Source organism: Centrocercus urophasianus, unplaced genomic scaffold (genome assembly GCF_019232065.1).
Source record: "Centrocercus urophasianus isolate 14NV4802_14NV808 unplaced genomic scaffold, USGS_Curo_1.0 seq_26, whole genome shotgun sequence".
Classification (NCBI taxonomy): Eukaryota; Metazoa; Chordata; class Aves; order Galliformes; family Phasianidae; genus Centrocercus; species Centrocercus urophasianus.
The window spans coordinates 4,592,892-4,610,217 of record NW_024884822.1 but is presented as its reverse complement, the minus strand read 5'-3'; the positions used below and the strand labels follow the sequence as shown (position 1 = coordinate 4,610,217).

General features: G+C 42.8%; 1 protein-coding gene across 2 annotated transcripts; it reads left to right on the top strand.

Moving 5' to 3' along the window:
* Nucleotides 1–2,338: 2,338 nt before the first annotated feature.
* Nucleotides 2,339–12,299, top strand: MAT2B (methionine adenosyltransferase 2B). Of its 2 annotated transcripts, XM_042826548.1 has the most exons (8): nucleotides 2,339–2,441; nucleotides 4,897–5,091; nucleotides 5,906–6,020; nucleotides 6,313–6,465; nucleotides 8,757–8,950; nucleotides 9,674–9,787; nucleotides 10,731–10,927; nucleotides 11,143–12,299. In XM_042826548.1, exons 1-7 carry the CDS (start codon nucleotides 2,379–2,381, stop codon nucleotides 10,899–10,901), a joined length of 1,005 nt encoding a protein of 334 aa, XP_042682482.1. In that variant the 5' UTR covers nucleotides 2,339–2,378; the 3' UTR covers nucleotides 10,902–10,927; nucleotides 11,143–12,299. The 2 variants fall into 2 exon arrangements, with proteins under 2 accessions (XP_042682482.1, XP_042682481.1); XM_042826547.1 differs by having other exon boundaries at nucleotides 10,731–12,299.
* Nucleotides 12,300–17,326: the final 5,027 nt, after the last annotated feature.

The window sequence follows — 17,326 nt, the reverse complement described above, 5'->3', positions numbered from 1 at the left end:
TTATTCTCTCACTTCCTGTGAATTTCTATTAGTACAGAAGTAATGGAACTGAAGTGAAATATGGAACTGCTTTTGCTAATAGTATGCATTACTGTCTTGTACACGGGTGCTGCAATGTACACAACTTGAGGTATTTAAACTGACACCACAAGATTATGAAGCATGGGGGTACTGAGAAAAGATGTGTATTAAGTCTAAGGAAGTATGTGGATAGATCTGGTAGCTAATGCGATCTTTGTGCATTTGCTGTGCTATTTGAACTTCTGAAGAGAAGGATTAAATTGGCAAGATTCAATTTACACATACAAAATTTGCAATGTAGGAGCTTTTCTGAAGCACAGAGTTACTTGAATGAAGAACTTGAGAGAATTTCAGAGTGTCAGGGTTCTCAGTCAGACTGGAGAAAATTATAAAGCTAGCTGGTTTTGTTTGGCTTTTTTCTCTGAAAAGCAACTCTGTGAGTGGAGTAAAAGAAACCTATGGAGGATGGGGGCCTGGGCTGCCTGTATTAAATGTATTAATCTGGCAGTAAATGTGGAGGTTGATGGCCCTGCATGTGGTAGGGGGGTTGGAGATTTGGTGATCCTTGAGGTCCCTTCAACCCTGGCCATTCTGTGAACTGGTGTAGTCTTACTTGATGGTCTTTGTAGAAATTGCTGTGTTAAGTAGTCTTGTACACCTAACAGTGACTGTGGTAAGGCACTTGGTTAGACTATGCTGTCTGTGAGCAACACTGCAAAGAGTAATGGGGCTGGGGGAGAAATCTGTAAAACACGACTGAAAATGGAAGAACTCGGGCAATGTGTGATGATACTACATGAGGGACTTTGTCTTAGAATAGAATTATTTCATACATGGTTGCTGGCGCTTGCCTACCTGCTCAGGTAGACTACACCAAAGGGGATTTCCAAGGTAAAATTTCTGTTCATAAACCAGAAAGCAAAAAGCTGGTGGAAAAAACCTGACAAAAACAAGCGCTTTCAGTTATGTAAACTAGCCTTTTATTTCAAGAGATTAAGGCAAGTGAATGTTATTGGAAGGCTCTAGGAAGCTCAAGCAAGGAAATGATAGCATTGAATTAATGTAGCTTTTTTGAAATATACATGTCATGTTAGCTGAAGTTTGCCGAAGGGCAAAAACATAGCAAGTGCAGTACTGCAGGGGTACCTTTTTTGTGTGCCTCAATGGTTAAAGCTTTCTACCCTGATTGGCATTTTTGCTTATGTCCATTTTAAATCCTTATTAAACTATGAACAGCGTGTTTCACACGGGCAAAAATAAGAGCAACTCTCAAATGATTGGGACCTAGTTGGTAAAGCAGTGCCAGTTTTTTTTTTTTGTTGTTTTTGTTTTGCTTTAACTTGAAAATATGAATATAGAGTGTAGAGCAATTGTGTAAGTGGTAAAGGAGGAAGCTGCTGACCTTGGAGATTTTTCCTGTCCTCAATGAAAAAGGGTAAGGAGAGCTTTGAAGTGTGCAGTGGTTCAACCTGGTTATGCTGCTGTTCCCGTGATCCTACCGAGCAGCTTAAATGGAGCTAGCGGGAAGAAAACAAAGCAGAATAGGATTCAGATCTACACGTGATGGATTTGGGATTAGTGTCCTGGTTTGAAAGGTCAACGGACCTATTGCTCCTCTCACTCCATGTGCTCTCTGCAGACAAAAGCAGACAAAGGTGCAATCGCTGCCCTGTCTGGTCGTTCCTCCAGAGGTAATGCCTCAAGTGCTGGCAGAATCGGGGCAGGTAAGGCACTGGGCGGTTAGGGAGGAGGATTGCTGCCGTACTCCAGTGCTGCGATTGAAAGGAGGAGAAAGAGGGAAACGGTGTCTGAAATTACAGTATGAAACAGAGTGGTCTAGTCACCTCCTGGGGCGTTGTGCTCACAGGGCTATTACGGGGGTTGCAATCGAGTAGGTATTAATGATTTCACTGCTTCAACGAGGTTAAGTATTATAAACTATTAAAAAAAAAAACAAAACATAATAAAAAGGATGAAAGGTGATACTGCAAGCACTGATCATGTAAGAGCAACGAAGCTACTCGAAGTATAACGAAGTATAGAACAGGAGGAGAAGTAGCACCTCCCACTCAGTTTGTACCCCTTGCGCTGCCTCGCTTGCGGCGGCCGCGGCGTTGCTTTCTCTAATCGAAGGCTTCCGCAAGGCGACAAGCAGACCTCGCCCCCACCCCGCCGCCCTTACCGGCATTTCGCCGCCCTCGGCCCCTTTAAGGCCCTTCAGCCACTCAGCGCGCGGCACCGCGCTGCCCGGGGCGGGGCACGGCGCTGTGAGGGCGCGTCCCGCGGCACGCACGTCCGCCGGCAGCGGCGGCGCAGCGGAGGAGGCCGAGGCCCGGGGGGGGCTGCGCGCGGCGGCCATGGTGGGCCGCGAGAAGGAGCTCAAGATCCGCTTCGTGCCCGGGCGCTGCGAGTTGGTGGAGGTGCGCGGGGCCGCGCCGGTCTCCCAGGACCGCGGCGCCGCTCCCCGTGGGGCGGGCCGCCGTGCGGGTCGCTTCGGTCGGGCCGTGCGGCGGGGCCGGGACGCGCCGCGAGCGGTGTCGGTCGGTCGCGTGTCGGCGGGCGCGGCGCTAACCGACCGGCGGAGCTCCGCGGCGCCGAATGGCGTCTGCGAGTCCCCGAAGCGTTACGGCCGCCCGGCGGGCCCGCCCCGGCGCCGCGCGGCTGCCCGGTGGTGTTTGACGCGCGTCCGAGGCGGAGCGGCCGCCGGTACCGCACGGCCCGCCGGCAGCGCTGCACGGCGCCGGCCCCGGCCCGCTCTGCGCTCTGGCCGTGCGGGGCGATGTACCGGCGGGATCCCGGGGCTCGCCGCTGTGCAGGCCGCTTGCAGTGGGAGTCGTTCGGCTCGTCGTGGCTCCGTGCCGTCCCGTTCTGGTTCCTTGTGTCGCTTTCCTGCCGGCCGGTCCTGGCTCATGCCTGCGGTTTTTGTAGATCGTACTTTTGTGTTTTGTCTCGTAGTGTTGCTAATCTGTACGCGTTACTTCTCGTGTGAGGTTACGCATTCGTGTTGGTCCTGCTGCGTTTTTAGAGCGTGTCTTCCTTCTGGTTTGTGCAGCAAGTCCTTGATGTGGTTGAGCAGATATGCCCTGTCTGCAGAAGCAGCAGTAATCTCTCCTATGAGGCTGAAAAGTCCGTAACAGAGAAAGCAAGCACCATTTCCTTGTTCCCACTTCTCAGAGGCACGCACGCAGCCCTGAGGAGCAGTCAGCACACTTCTGTTCTCTGATCAAAGTCAACATAAAGATAGGCATATTTATTTTTTAACATCGTTTGTTGCGGTTTGCCGTTTTCCAGCTAAGAGTTACCCATTTTCACCCAGTATTTATGGAAATAATCACTTTTTGCCATAATGCTGAGGAACGTAGATGCACGGTGCTGACACAGCTGCTTTGGGCTTGGCTGTACCCATCACACCTCTGCACCTGGCAGGACAGAAAACTTAAGACTCAAAGGGCAAAGAGTAGAGAAATCAGTGCTGCAGTCAGCCACAGGGAGCTGTGTTGTGCTGAAACCGTGAGGGTGCTTGGAAGGGAATGGGTTATCAGAGCTGCATAGCAGACTGTTACCAAAAGCATACTCAGCACAGTATCCTTATGCAGGGTGCAGTTGGGAAATCCAGGATTTGTAGTTCCTGTGTACTTGAGGCTTTCTTTATTGACATAGCAGCATGTGCTTTCATTTTTGTTCTTAGCAGGCTTTTGTTCAACAATATGTGTGGAAGGAAAGCGTGAAAGTGAATAAAGGTTGCACAGACAGCTGTGAGTCAGTGTTCGCAGTCTTGAGGGCTTGACAGTAGTGAGTGATGCTGGGGAGAAAGGAGCTCCATGTGGACCGGTGCATGTGGCCATCCCAAGTACTGAATGTGCTGTGGCTGAAGCAAGGCTTACTTGGTTGTAGAGATTAAGAGATAAAGTAACCTGATTGCTTTCACCTGCCTTTTATTAAGCTAAGACAAGAGCGCAGTAGTTTTGGCTAATTTGTTATTAGGCTGGTGTGCTCATAAATGATGAATTTATTTTATTTAGTAATATGCATGTTGCTCTGGAAGTAATGCTTCCTATTTGATAGAACAAATTTTCAGCTACAGAGCACTGTTTTTCAACTGTCTGCATCGTTAGCTGTGCATTCTCACCCTCACTGATAAAACTGGACCAGCCAAGTTGACCTGATGTTGCCACTACTGAAATGCACCACCCACCACCTCCCTGTGTTCACATCCACTGTCTGGTCTCTGTGAATATTCAGCAAGTGCTGAGGAACAGCACTGGGTACCATTTTTCTCCACATAGAGGAATTCAGTACATCACCTTTGCTTCATACACACTTTCATGTCAGATGCCATCATGTCATACTGTCTTTCTGTTGTCATCTGTCACATGGCAACAAAATGTTATGGAATATTGGTGGGAAGGTACAGCCTGTACTGCCATCCTGCCAGCATCTGCCTCTGATGTCAAGGAATAACATAATAAAATAGGAGGCTTTATTTTCAGAGATGCCCCTGTAAAGTTCAAGTCTTCTGTGCCATGATCTCTGTTGGTGCACCCACAGTGAGTTAGCAGATTATGAATGAGGTTAAAATTGTCACTTTTGAGTTTGTCTTTGCACATTTATGGGGATTTTTTCCCCTCTCTTGTAGAAGTACGTGAGTTTCCCATTTGAATTTTGTATTCAGCATCTTCAATATGTTTAACTACTTGACTCTGTACAGTATCAGTGCTCCCAGCTGTGTGTTTTCCATGAGACACTCAATTCACAATGCATCACAATGAAAGCTTATTAATACAGCAGCCCTCCCTGTAGCCTTGCTAACACTTCAAGATGAGAAGTCCATGAATAACAATAGAGCACAAAACTTCTCCTGTTCTCCTTTCCTAGGAAGATATTGATATTCCCAGTAGACGAGTTCTGATCACTGGTGCTACGGGACTTCTTGGTAGAGCTGTGTTCAAAGAATTCAATGAAAATAATTGGAATGCTGTTGGCTGTGGATACAGAAGAGCTCAGCCTAAATTTGAGCAGGTTAATCTTCTGAACTCCGTTGCAGTTCATGACATTATCCATGATTTTCAGGTGAGTTTCTGGCGTAGACGGGTAAGATGCTTGACATGACTACTTGACAGTGCCATTCTGGTACTCAGGCAATGTGGCTTTAGTGGAAGTAATGGTTCGGTAGAGCTCTGAAGTTCGATTTTATTATCTATGCTATATCTGGAGTATAGGCTTACTTTGTAGGTGCAAATAATTCTGAACTTTATCATCATCACCATAGAGAGAATGCAGGTGGTGAATGTGTGTGTTGGTACACCAGCTCTTGTGGTATAAAGGAAAAGGTAATCATGAGATTTGATGTAGTAGTGACCTGTAACCGCTTGTTGCATGTGCAGGACGAGCAGTATGGTGTTTTCCTGTTCTAACTTGCAAGGGGAGTATGTAAAACCTGGAAAACATTGTGCATTGGAAAATGACTTTAAATGTCCCGTTAACAGTGTGTGTGAAATATGCCTGTGAGAATAGCTTATCCATAGGTATTTGGGTAATTTATTTTTTTGTAACGTTACATGTGAGGTAATGCATTTTTCCGTATTTTGTATTATTTTGCTGTTTAAGGAAAAAAAAAAAAGACAACTTGAGTTTTTCTGTAAGTTTGAAGCCTATGGAGCTCAAGATTGCAAAACTAATGGTCAGGTTCTGCTGGTGTTCTAATACAAAACCTTCAGGCAGTTTGGTTCTGTTTTGCATTCTCAGGAAAGCTTGCTCCTCAGAACGTGCTGATTAAAAGTACTGCTGCTACTTTTATTGTTTTCACAAGATAGTGAAATGCCTTTTTGCCTGAGGGACTTAAGATCACAGTGTTCGTTGTTCTAAATTACTGTTTAATTTCTAGCCTCATGTTATAGTGCATTGTGCTGCAGAGAGACGGCCAGATGTTGTGGAAAGCCAACCAGATGCTGCTTCCCAGCTCAATGTGGCTGCTTCAGGGAACTTAGCAAAAGAGGCAGGTAAGGAGGCTATCTCATGGATTTGGTGCCTTTAAATACTGCATTTACATAGACAAAAACAAATAAGAGTTACTCAAAGTTCTGAATGTTATTTCTGCTGCTAGTGTGCAGTTGATCCATGTTCTGAGTGACGTTGGTGTCCATGTCAGAGTCTATATCATGGGTCACTGAAAAGACTGAAAAGGGTACGAATGGATCTAGAAGACAAAGTTTTCTGGAAATTTAAGGATTTGCTGAGGTTTCAAACAAGACATGAATTAAAATGGATTATGTACAAATGTTTTCTTTCCAGCTGGGATTGGAGCATTTCTGATCTACATCAGTACAGACTATGTATTTGATGGAACCAGCCCTCCTTACAAAGAGACGGACGTACCAAATCCCCTGAACTTATACGGTAAAACCAAGCTGGAGGGTGAAAAGGCAGTCCTGGAAAATAACGAAGGTAAGAATGCACTTACACATTTCTAATAGAAATGTCCTATTTTGTGTAGTTGTCTGCTAGCTTCATGTTTATTAACTCCCATGTCAGAGATACAGTTGCAAAACCATGGAAAATGGATTTAGAAAGTAATGCGATCGGGAGTCGGTCGTTTTACTCACAAGTTGACCGAAGCTGTGCTGATCTTCATGCATCTTTCTAGTTCTCTGCTGATGGATGTTCGCAAGAGTTGTCTATTAAAGCTCACCTGATCTTTCTAAAGAAAAATCAAACAGATCATGAATGTGTTGTACCTTTACCACACAGCATATAGCTGCTGCTACCTAGAGGGACACATTGCACTTGTTCTAAATGTTTATTTACGTGTAGGGGAAAACCAGACTTGTGATTCAAGTTTTTGGTTTTGGTTTTCTTGAATGATCTCCTGTTTTGCTCTTACTGCGTAAGCACTGGACTTTCCATGTACCACACACATTAGAGTTCTTGTATTACAGCTTTATAAGGGATTAATAACATATATTTCTTATTTTAAGCAACTCGTTTCACTATTTTAATCTTTTCTTGATGAAAATTGGCACGTAAAATACATACGTACAATTTTAAAAGGTTTACTTAGTAAAGGAAAAAAAGTAGAACTTAAACATGGTCCCTTTTCTTTAAACTTTTAAGGGAGGTTTGATGGTTTCTAGATGATATGTTGTCAGTTTTTTCTTTACAGATTAAAAGGAAATAAACATTGCTTTTTTTTTCTCCAAGAAATTTGAAGAAAATGATCTCGGTGCTCCTGCTAAAGAGGCTTCTGATAAGTGAATACGATGCTCTCCGTCTGATTCTGCTCTGCTTAGTCACAAAATGGAAAAACAGATAAATTAGTTTGTTAGTGTGATGATCTTTCAACAAGTAAATGAACACTGTATTTGAAAGTAGTAGGCCTTAATTATAGGCTTGCCGTTAGGAGTAAGAAACAAATTTTCTAAGAAAAAAAAAAGCTTTCTAGGAAAAGTCTACGTGAAGTAAAAATCAATTAAAAGATTATTCTTTCGGTCTCCTATGGGACTATAATTTCTGAAGCTGACTGTGATTCTGCTTGCTCCTGCTTCTAGCTTGGTCACAAAGATTAGACTGCTTATAAAAACTTACAAAAACTGCTTGTAAAAACTAAGACTGACCAAATTCAAGTACGTTTTGCAAGGCAGTGTGCGTGTCTTGCTAGATCCTTCCACAATTCAGCATTTCAGTTTTGTTTAATAATGTTTTGCTCAGGCTTTAGTGGGTTGCAGCAGTTACATTAGAGGAAAGAATTTTGAGAAGATATTTCTGAACATACTGGGAAGAACAAATTGAGTGAACAAATGACTTCTAGTGAATACTATTGGGATAGCTGGATGGTTGGACTGGATGATCTTGAAGGTCTTTTCCAACCTTGGTGATTCTGTGATTCTGTGACTGCTGTAAAGCAGCAGCTAATCAGTGTTGTAGCTGTTATATTTGGGGTTTTTTTTGTGTGTTTTTTTTTTTTTTTCTTTACTACCTAAAGCAATAATATCTGCATTAGTTTTAATCAGTTTGTCTTAATCTCCTTGGATTCTTCCTCAAAAGATCATCAGTCTTTCTGAGATACTCGTATGATGTATTCCATTACTCCATCGTTAAATGTCCATGTCTTTGTACTTGTTTACTGTTAATTTCATTTCTCCATTCACTGTTTGACATTTAATACTCTTTACAAAGGCATTCTGTCAATCTGTTCCTTATATGTAAAACTTCAAATTGATTCTGGTGTTTCTGTCTTTTTGTGGGGTAATATCCTGAATGTCCTCTTTTTGTGCAGGGGATTTCTGTATGCTGGGTGAAACGTATCTGTCTGTGATGGATGCCTGAAATACAGTGTTTGGTGGGAGTTTATGGTCTTGGTTTTACTCAGAGGCAATGTGAAATGCTGGAGTAACTGCAGTTACTTTTTTTTTTTTTTTAGCTTTTCTTTCTAACCCAAATGGACTTTGTAGTTTCTCTTGCAGTGTTGATGTAAGCTTGTTAACAGTGAAAAAAAGTCAGTGGTATAAATGAAAATAGGTCTGTATTAATTTGGTGTTCATAAACATTGCTTTAAGGAAGCAACATTCAAAATCATATTCTGAGTACAAATATATTCATTGCTTTTAGTTTCTTATTTATATGTGCTTAACATCACCAACAGATTTCTTAACACTTCCAAAACATCTTTCAGGTTTTGGTACAGCACCAGTGCCTATTTGTAACCCCATTGACACTTTTCAAAATATTCTGTCTTTTAGGTGCTGCAGTACTTAGGATTCCTGTTTTGTATGGGGAGGTGGAAAGACTGGAGGAAAGTGCTGTGACTGTTATGTTTGATAAAGTGCAGTTCAGTAATAAGTCTGCCAACATGGACCACTGGCAGCAAAGATTTCCTACAAATGTGAAGGATGTAGCAGTTGTTTGCAGACAGCTAGCAGAAAAAAGAATGCTGGTAAGAATTTCAAGAAAAATTGGGGTAAAATCAGTTCAAGCTCTTAATGAACAACTGAAAACTACTTCTAACCTGCACTATTCTTTGTATTTCTGGAACAGTGGGAGGGAGGAAGGAGTTATCAGTAAGACTGCAGTATCTGCTTTGCATGACAGTGTGCAAGTGTTCTGATAATTGAAACAAAAGTGGGCGAAGTGACAGGAAGATCCTTCTGAACATTGCTGTGTTTCTTCTAGTACAAAGACAAGAGCTACGAATGCTTAACCTTTCCGAATGTGCCTTCTACAGATTGCCACCTTAGACTGAAAAAAGCAGTTGAAAGTAATTTCAAAGTTGCCGTTGATCATTGTTTTTAGAACTTGTGTGGTGTTTTCTGCCTTTTTATTTTTAAGTGAGTAATACAGAACAGCTCAGTTCTTTCTTGAGTTCTTTCTCCCCACTTATTTAATCTTCATTGATTGATTTAGCTCTTTCATGTTAATGCTACACAATACAAGCTGTTTTTGTGAAGTTTTATCTAATGAATGTACCACTAATTTTCGATCTCGGTCCCTGTTCAGGTGTTTCTCTGGAGGCACGTTGTCCCCAGAACATCAGTGAGGTGCTGTAACGTGCCTGTCTGGATGGCATCACGCTGCAAACTTGTTCTGCACAGTTTTTACACGGGAATTAATCTGAAGGCTAGCTGCTTTATTTTCACTTGTGCTTCCTGTTTTCTCCTAGGACCCCTCCATAAAAGGAACATTTCACTGGTCTGGCAATGAGCAGATGACAAAGTATGAAATGGCGTGTGCCATTGCAGATGCATTCAACCTTCCCAGCAGCCACTTGAGACCAGTAAGTGATACACTGTTGAACCTGTAGAAAGATGGAAGTGTTTTATTTTTTCACACAGTAGATCTGGGTCTCACATTGGCTCCACAGATAAACTTCCTTTTCAGGACAGTCTGTGTGACTATGCCTAGCACAGAGGTTGCATTGCTGAGGATGCTACTTGGACTGGTGGGTTGCCAGAATTACCCAGTCAGTAACCAGTTTCTGTCTGTAATGCAATATTATTTCTGCAGAACAGCTCCCCTTAGTAATAAGCAAATCCACATTTTGTGTTCTGTTTCTTTAAAAAAAATAAAAACAAAAAAATAAAAGGTTGACAGAACATTGTCTTGGGGGTAGGAATCTGAAAGAACTTTTCGGTTTTATTTCAGGCGCTTAAAAACTTACTCAGTTTTGCTTTGCTTAAAAAATAATTCTGCAGTTCTGTTGACACTCCAAAATAAGACTGTTCTGAAAGAAGTACTGATAATGTTGTTAGGATTTAACGTACAGGTAAGGATAAAAAATAAATTCCAAGGGTGTGCATTAGTAGTAGCTGGAACTGAAATGTGACTTAGAAAATGGAGAGAAAGCCTGATTTTTTTTTTCTTGCCAAGTCAATTTCTCTTCAAGTATACTAATCAGGATATGGTTCTGTCAACATTTTTGATCATCATTTTTACCTTGTAGCTACAGTCATACTTCAAAAATAGGAATAAAACAAAAAAGAGTATAGGTGGTAATAGGTATTTGAGAAATGTCAGAGCTCAAGACACTTCACATCACTCTGCCTGATGTTTCCTATGCTGAGATGAAGTTAACTATAAAAAAACAAAAACACAATACAGGGGAATTTTCCTGAATAAAAAGGTTCCAAATGAACATACATATGAAAATAAATATTCAATTTTTGCCATTTCTAATTTTCTGGTGATGTGTTCCTTTTTTGCATTAATTCTTCTTTTAGATTACTGATTGTCCAGTTGTGGGCGCTCTTCGGCCAAGGAACGCTCAGCTTGACTGCTCCAAGTTGGAGATGCTGGGGATTGGTCAGAGAACACCATTTCGAGCAGGAATCAAAGAATCCCTTTGGCCTTTCCTCATTGACAAGAGATGGAGGCAGACTGTCTTCCATTAGTTTGTAACTTTTTTAGTAAAAGTATGGTATGTGGCACTTTTTTAAAAGAAAAAAAATAGTTTTGTATGAGTGTTCTTAAATTGTGACACTTAAGAGTTTTCATTTAATCAGGTAAACGTGTGGTCTTGCACTAGTAAAATCGTTAGCCTGGAAAAGTTCAGTGACAAACACTGAGTCTGTATGACACCACAGATCCTTCCTTCCATTTGTACCTGTCCAACCTAATGTCTGTTTGTTGCAGGTTGTGGTTCTTAGTAGTCAGCACCATTTGATGCTGAGAATGACACAGATGACTTGTAGACTTCTTTTTGGCTGAAACATGCTGTTGATGCTTAAGGTCTGTACCATCGTTGTATATACCATTTCACTTTGCTAAGAGACACGGTCAGTCACTTTATCACCAAAAATCTGAGTTATTTGATTTCTGAAGTGGTTGTTACTACGAAGTTAAACTGAAACAGGAATTGTAAAATGTTGTTTTGCTTGAGCTTGAATCAAAATGTTTTTTAAAAAAAGTGAAACTTTATTTTTGCAATTATCAAGTGTACTTTTTATGCTTGAAATATTTTCAGAGTGTTCTGTAATTTAATGCCTGCAGCTTCATATTTGTATGGCACATTCTCTGCACTTGTTTTAATGATCACTTAAAGCTAGAATAGGGAGGGGAAAAATAATTTTGACCTTTGTTTTGGGGTGGGTATTGGAGGATACTTTCTTGTTTTGACATCTTCATCTTCTTTTCTGCATAGTATTTGGGATTGGTGAAATTATTTGTAGGAAGATGTTCTAGTAAATACATGTGAGAGAAAAGAGGAAAGGTATTTCAAGAGTTTATAGCACTCCAGCTTCTTTTGCACAGACTCAGATCTTGCACTGATGCAGCTTGTTCTGGAACAGCAAAGTGCATATGTTAAATGTTTGCACTGCAGTGTAACCACAGGAGTCTTATATAACCAAACCTCGAATCTGCTTATATTTAGTCCTTGAAATTGAACTCAGTAGCTACTTAAAAGTAAAGGAAGAACGTGGTTTGTAAAAGTTAGCTTCCTTCTGAAGTTGTTAAGCAACACGAACGCTCTGAGATTGCCAGCAGACCATTAGTAAAATTAGGAAAAGCTGCATTTTTATGATAATTTATTTTTCTGAGATTGAAACGAAGAGTGGGTGAGGGGAGAAGGTGTTCATCTTCAAAAATATGTTGGGAGGGGTAAAGAGTGGGACAAAAACAGACCAACTTCAAATATTATAAGGTCAGCTTTATGTTCAGTTCTCTAATTTTCAACTGGCATATGTATGCTAAGAGTTCGTTATCCTGGTTTGTTTTCAGTCTGAAGTCCTGATATACACCTGGTAAGCTGTTTCCAAAGTGACAATAAATATATATTGCAGCATGAGAAACATGTGTCCATTCTTTATTTTCTCCCAATATTTGTTTGCTCAAAGTCATAAATACTTCTAATTCCTGCCAACTTAAAGTGATGTACAACATTAGGAGCTCAGCCCTGCTTGAATCCTCACTGTAGGCTTATTTCTATATTTATATTCATTGCACTTTATCAGCTAAGGAATAAAGAAATCACTGGTTTCAAAGCCTCCTCTGAGTTCAAGGAAAACCTGACATTTTTCAGGAGTGAGTCATTTGTAGAGATTTCTTGGCTGCTTCAGGAAGCACTGAGGTATAAAAGGGTTTGCTTTCCAATGGAAGCTCTGTAGCAGAAGTCTCAGTGATGAAATCTCCAGTGGCTTTTGTACACAGCTGGGTTTTCATGCCCAACAGGTTTACAGAACAGATTGTTGTAGATTTTGGTTTTATGTTTTGTTTTGTTTTGTTTTCTAAGGTTATAACAACTTCCTTGCATCCGAATTTCCCAATTCACTGATAGGCTAAGACTTTGCAAACAACTTACAAAAGCAACAAAAAGAAGTAAATATATGAACGAAACTTTGTTGGATGTTGAAGCTGTAGCTTCTATTAAATTCCAAATTAATTTATTTTCTGATTAATGCTGAAAGAAAATAAAATTGATGTTACAGCTCCATGTAGAGACTTACTCTTCCTTTGGGACTCACTGTTGATGAGGTATAAGTGAAATAGGAAAATCAGATGATGTACGAAATCCTTTTGGTCATTAAGAACCCAGTTCTGGAGGTCATACATTAAAATCTCTAAACACAATTTCAGCTCAAAACAATCTTGTAGCTCTTTCATTTTTTACTGTATATGGATTTCAAACGAATCTAGATCGTCAGAAGCTGGTGATATGTCTCATCAAAGAAAAAGAAAGGTAAGATACAAAATGTCACATTGGCATTTTTGTGATCCAATGTCTGTTGCCTGGAAGTGGTTCTGGCCAAGTGATCGATGCAGCTGTCAGCTCCATGTGAAATTACTGTAGCTGAAGGAAGGCAGAAGCAATGTTCTCTAAGTACTGCATCCTTGTGCAAGGGAGATCTCCCAACTAGGGAGATTTAGAGCTAGTTGTTCTGTGCTCCCCTCTAAACAGAATCACAGAATCACAGAATCACAGAATCACCCGGGTTGGAAGGGACCTCAAGGATCATGTAGTTCCAACCCCCCTGCCTAGCAGGGCCACCAAACACACACATTCAGATCAGGTTGCCCAGGACCCTGTCCAACCTGGCCTTAAACACATCCAAGGACGGGGCATCCACAACCTCCCTGGGCAGCCCGTTCCAGGGCCTAACCACTCTCCTTGTATAGAACTTCCCCCTAACATCCAACCTAAATCTTCCCTCCTTCAACTTGGATCCATTTCCCCTAGTCCTGCTGTTGTCAGCCCTTTTGAAGAGTTTACTCCCCTCGTGGGTGTAGGTTCCCTTCAGGTATTGATAGGCTGCAATGAGGTCACCCCGCAGCCTTCTCTTCTCCAGGCTGAACAAGCCCAACTCCCTCAGCCTGTCCTCATAGGGGAGGTGCTCCAGCCCCCTGATCATCTTAGTCGCCCTCCTCTGGACCCTTTCCAAAATCTCAATGTCTTTCTTGTACTGAGGGCTCCACACCTGGACACAGTACTCCAGATGGGGCCTCACAAGAGCCGAGTAGAGAGGGACGATCACCTCCCTGTCCCTGCTGACCACCCCTCTCCTGATGGAGCCCAGGATCCCATTTGCCTTTCGAGCTGCCAGAGCGCACTGCTGGCTCATGTTCAGTCTCTCGTCCATCAGGACCCCCAGGTCCTTCTCTGCCGAGCTGCTCTCAAGGACCGCTCCTGCCAGCCTGTACGGGTGCCTGGGGTTCTTCCGGCCCAAATGCAAAACCTTGCACTTTGCCGTGTTGAACCTCATTAGGTTCACCCGAGCCCAGCCCTCCAGCCTGTCGAGGTCCCTCTGAATGGCATCCCTTCCTTCCACCGTATCAACCGCACCACTCAGCTTGGTGTCGTCAGCAAACTTGCTGAGGGTGCACTCAATTCCCTCATCGATGTCATTAATAAAGATGTTAAAGAGCACCGGTCCCAAGACAGACCCTTGGGGGACACCACTTGTTACCGGCCTCCACCTGGACATAGAGCCATTGACCACCACCCTCTGTCTGCGGCCTTTCAACCAGTTTCTTACCCATCGGGTCGTCCACCCATCAAATCCACTTCCCTCCAATTTGGAGATGAGGATGTGGTGGGGGACCATGTCAAAGGCCTTGCTCAGGTCCAGGTAAATGACATCAGTCGCCTTCCCTTCGTCCACCAATGCCGTCACTCCATCATAGAAGGCCACAAGATTAGTTAGGCATGACCTTCCTTTGGTGAAGCCGTGCTGGCTGTCTCGGATCACATGCTCATTCTTTATGTGATCGAGCATGTTGTCCAGGAGGATCCGTTCCATGATCTTCCCAGGCACGGAGGTGAGACTCACCGGCCTGTAGTTCCCCGGGTCCTCCCTGCTCCCCTTCTTGTATATGGGAGTGACGTGACCCTTCCTCCAGTCATCCGGGACCTCACCTGACAGCCACGACTTCTCAAATATGATGGAGAGCGGCTCGGCAACCACCTCAGCCAGCTCCTTCAGGACCCTGGGATGCAAGCCATCCGGCCCCATAGACTTGAATTCATTCAGTCTAAGGAGGCACTCTCGGACTTGCTCTGCCCTTACAGTGGGGAGGGATTTACCTCCTTGGTCCCCACATAGAGGTTTGGGGATGCAGGGTTCAGGGACGTGAAAAAGACTAGAATCCTGGCCACCAGTGAAGACCGAGGTGAAGAACTCATTCAGCACCTCAGCTTTCTCTTCATCTGTTGAAGCCAGTTCTCCTTTTAAATTTACCAAAGTAGGTACGCCCGTTTTGGCCTGTCTCTTCTGGCCAATGTACCTGTAGAAGGTTTTCTTATTGTTTTTCACGTCCCTTGCCAAGTTCAGTTCTGCCTGTGCCTTGGCTTCCCTGATCCCACGTCTGCAAGTCCGGACGGCATTCCTGTATTCTTCCCAGGTGACACAGCCTTGTTTCCAGAGCTTGTACACCCCTTTCTTCGCCCTCAGTTCTCTCAGCAGGTCCTTGCTGAGCCATGCTGGTTTCCTACCTCGCCTGCCCACTTTCTTATTCTAAACTAAAACACACATCTGTAAAGCTACAATTGGCTTAGCATGTAACCATGTCAGTACCTTACCTTTTCCACACCCTTCACTTGCTTTACAGCAGATGCTTTTAAAAGCTATGTAACAAGGACTGCAATTGAAGCAGAAGGGTTGGGAATTGTAATATGTGTGTTTTGCAGTGAGAAAAATACTACTCAGAGAGCATCTCAAATTCTGCAGAACACGGTGAGCATACTACTTCATAAAATCCACTGTCGTCTTGCTGTCCAGGCTTTCTTTGCAGTAGAATGTAATTTGTTCATTTCTTAATACAGATTCACAGAAGAACATCATGAAAAATAACTCCTATGAATGAAGTTGTTCTGTGGGTTCAAGGTCTGAAGAACAGGCTGAAAATATTCACTCAGCCCTGCCTGACATAACCCACCCATGCTAATTCCATGCCCACGTAAGCTTTTGCCTGAATTCATTGCATTCGAGTCTTCTGCTGTAGAAGTGAATATGGGTATCTGAATGAGGAGTGTGGGCTGGAAACCATTTTTCAGTGAGTAATCTCGCCAACAATAACTGAATTTGTTAAGGCGGATTTCCCAGACCAGTGTGTGCTCCAAAGGGAATGCATGTCCCTTTAGGGGGCTCAGAAGGTATGCTCTGTGTAGACAGCACGACTGCAGCAGGCTAACTCTTGCTCCAGCCCACCCTGATGTACCTTCAGATCCTACCTCCTTGCAGGAGCTCTGTGGCAACTTTTTCTGCATGGCGCCTGCCAGAGCAGGGCAAGAGCAGGATAAGCAGTTGGTGGGGTGTGAGGGCAGGAATGGATGCTTTTATCTGTGTATCTGAACCTAGGGGCTGGGAGGACTGGGGGCAGAGAGAAGCAGCAGCTGCAGGACTGTGAGGTGTTCTCTGGGCATGCTGAGGGTGGGTGCTGATGGCAGGAGCCCAAACCTCAAAACAATGTTTCATTTTGCATTGGAGTTTTTTTCTCTTTGATTGCCATCTGCAATAACATGCCAAAATGGGCAACCCAAATTTATATCCAATTTAATTCCTGAATGAAAAGAGAAAACATTCTAGTAGAGTGAACTGTAACACACAGTGCATACCTGTCAGACACAATTTCCAATGATACCGCTCAGTTCTGACCTAGATTTACTTGAGGTTGATGTGCACTCACTAGTGACTTGAATTAGCTGAGTTTTTAACTATGTCTTTCCCGGATGCTCTATAATTAAATGTCTAGATTTCCAATGTTTTCCTTCTTTCCTTCTTTCCTTCCTTTGTAGGACAACCTTATTGTAAGCTGTGTTTGGGTTTAATGTTTTAACTTTGCAATCCTCATTCTCACATATAAAAATGCTTGAGCATCTTAGGGATTATGGTGTAACAGAAGCTTAGATAAACTATGTAATAAGTCAGAAATGTATAGCCTCCTACAACGTACCCAGTTTTTGATGAGATTTTGCAGTTTAGAGATAAATTAAATTGTAAGCTTAGCACTGTCTCAAGGGAACTTGAGTTGCAGCCTTGGGCTCAGAGAACTTGTGGCACTGCAGTGCTGTTTGTTTACTTTATAACTTGTATTTGCCTGAATTTGTATTTAATTAAAGCCTTAGAGAAATACTTCTGTATGAGCTGGCTTCTTTATAACCTGAGAAAGGGCTCTCAAGGAGGATTGGCTGTTTAGTGACACTGGCTTCCAACGTAATGACTGCTGTGCAATGTTACAGGGCATTTGTGAGCATGAAAAACTGTCTTTAGTAGTTACGTAAAAAGAAATGTGTAAACAGCAGGGAATAGGAATTACATTAAGAAAACTATCACAAGAAAGATTTCTGCTTCTGCTTACTGTTCCATTGATTTTAGTAGGGTTG

Excerpts from the sequence above, each read along its gene's own strand:
- MAT2B (XM_042826548.1), top strand. The coding sequence starts at position 2,379 with ATGGTGGGCCGCGAGAAGGAGCTCAAGATCCGCTTCGTGCCCGGGCGC. Across the intron at positions 6,466-8,756 it reads AGTCCTGGAAAATAACGAAG|GTGCTGCAGTACTTAGGATT; the intron begins GTAAGAATGCAC and ends TCTGTCTTTTAG. Across the intron at positions 9,788-10,730 it reads CCAGCAGCCACTTGAGACCA|ATTACTGATTGTCCAGTTGT; the intron begins GTAAGTGATACA and ends TTCTTCTTTTAG.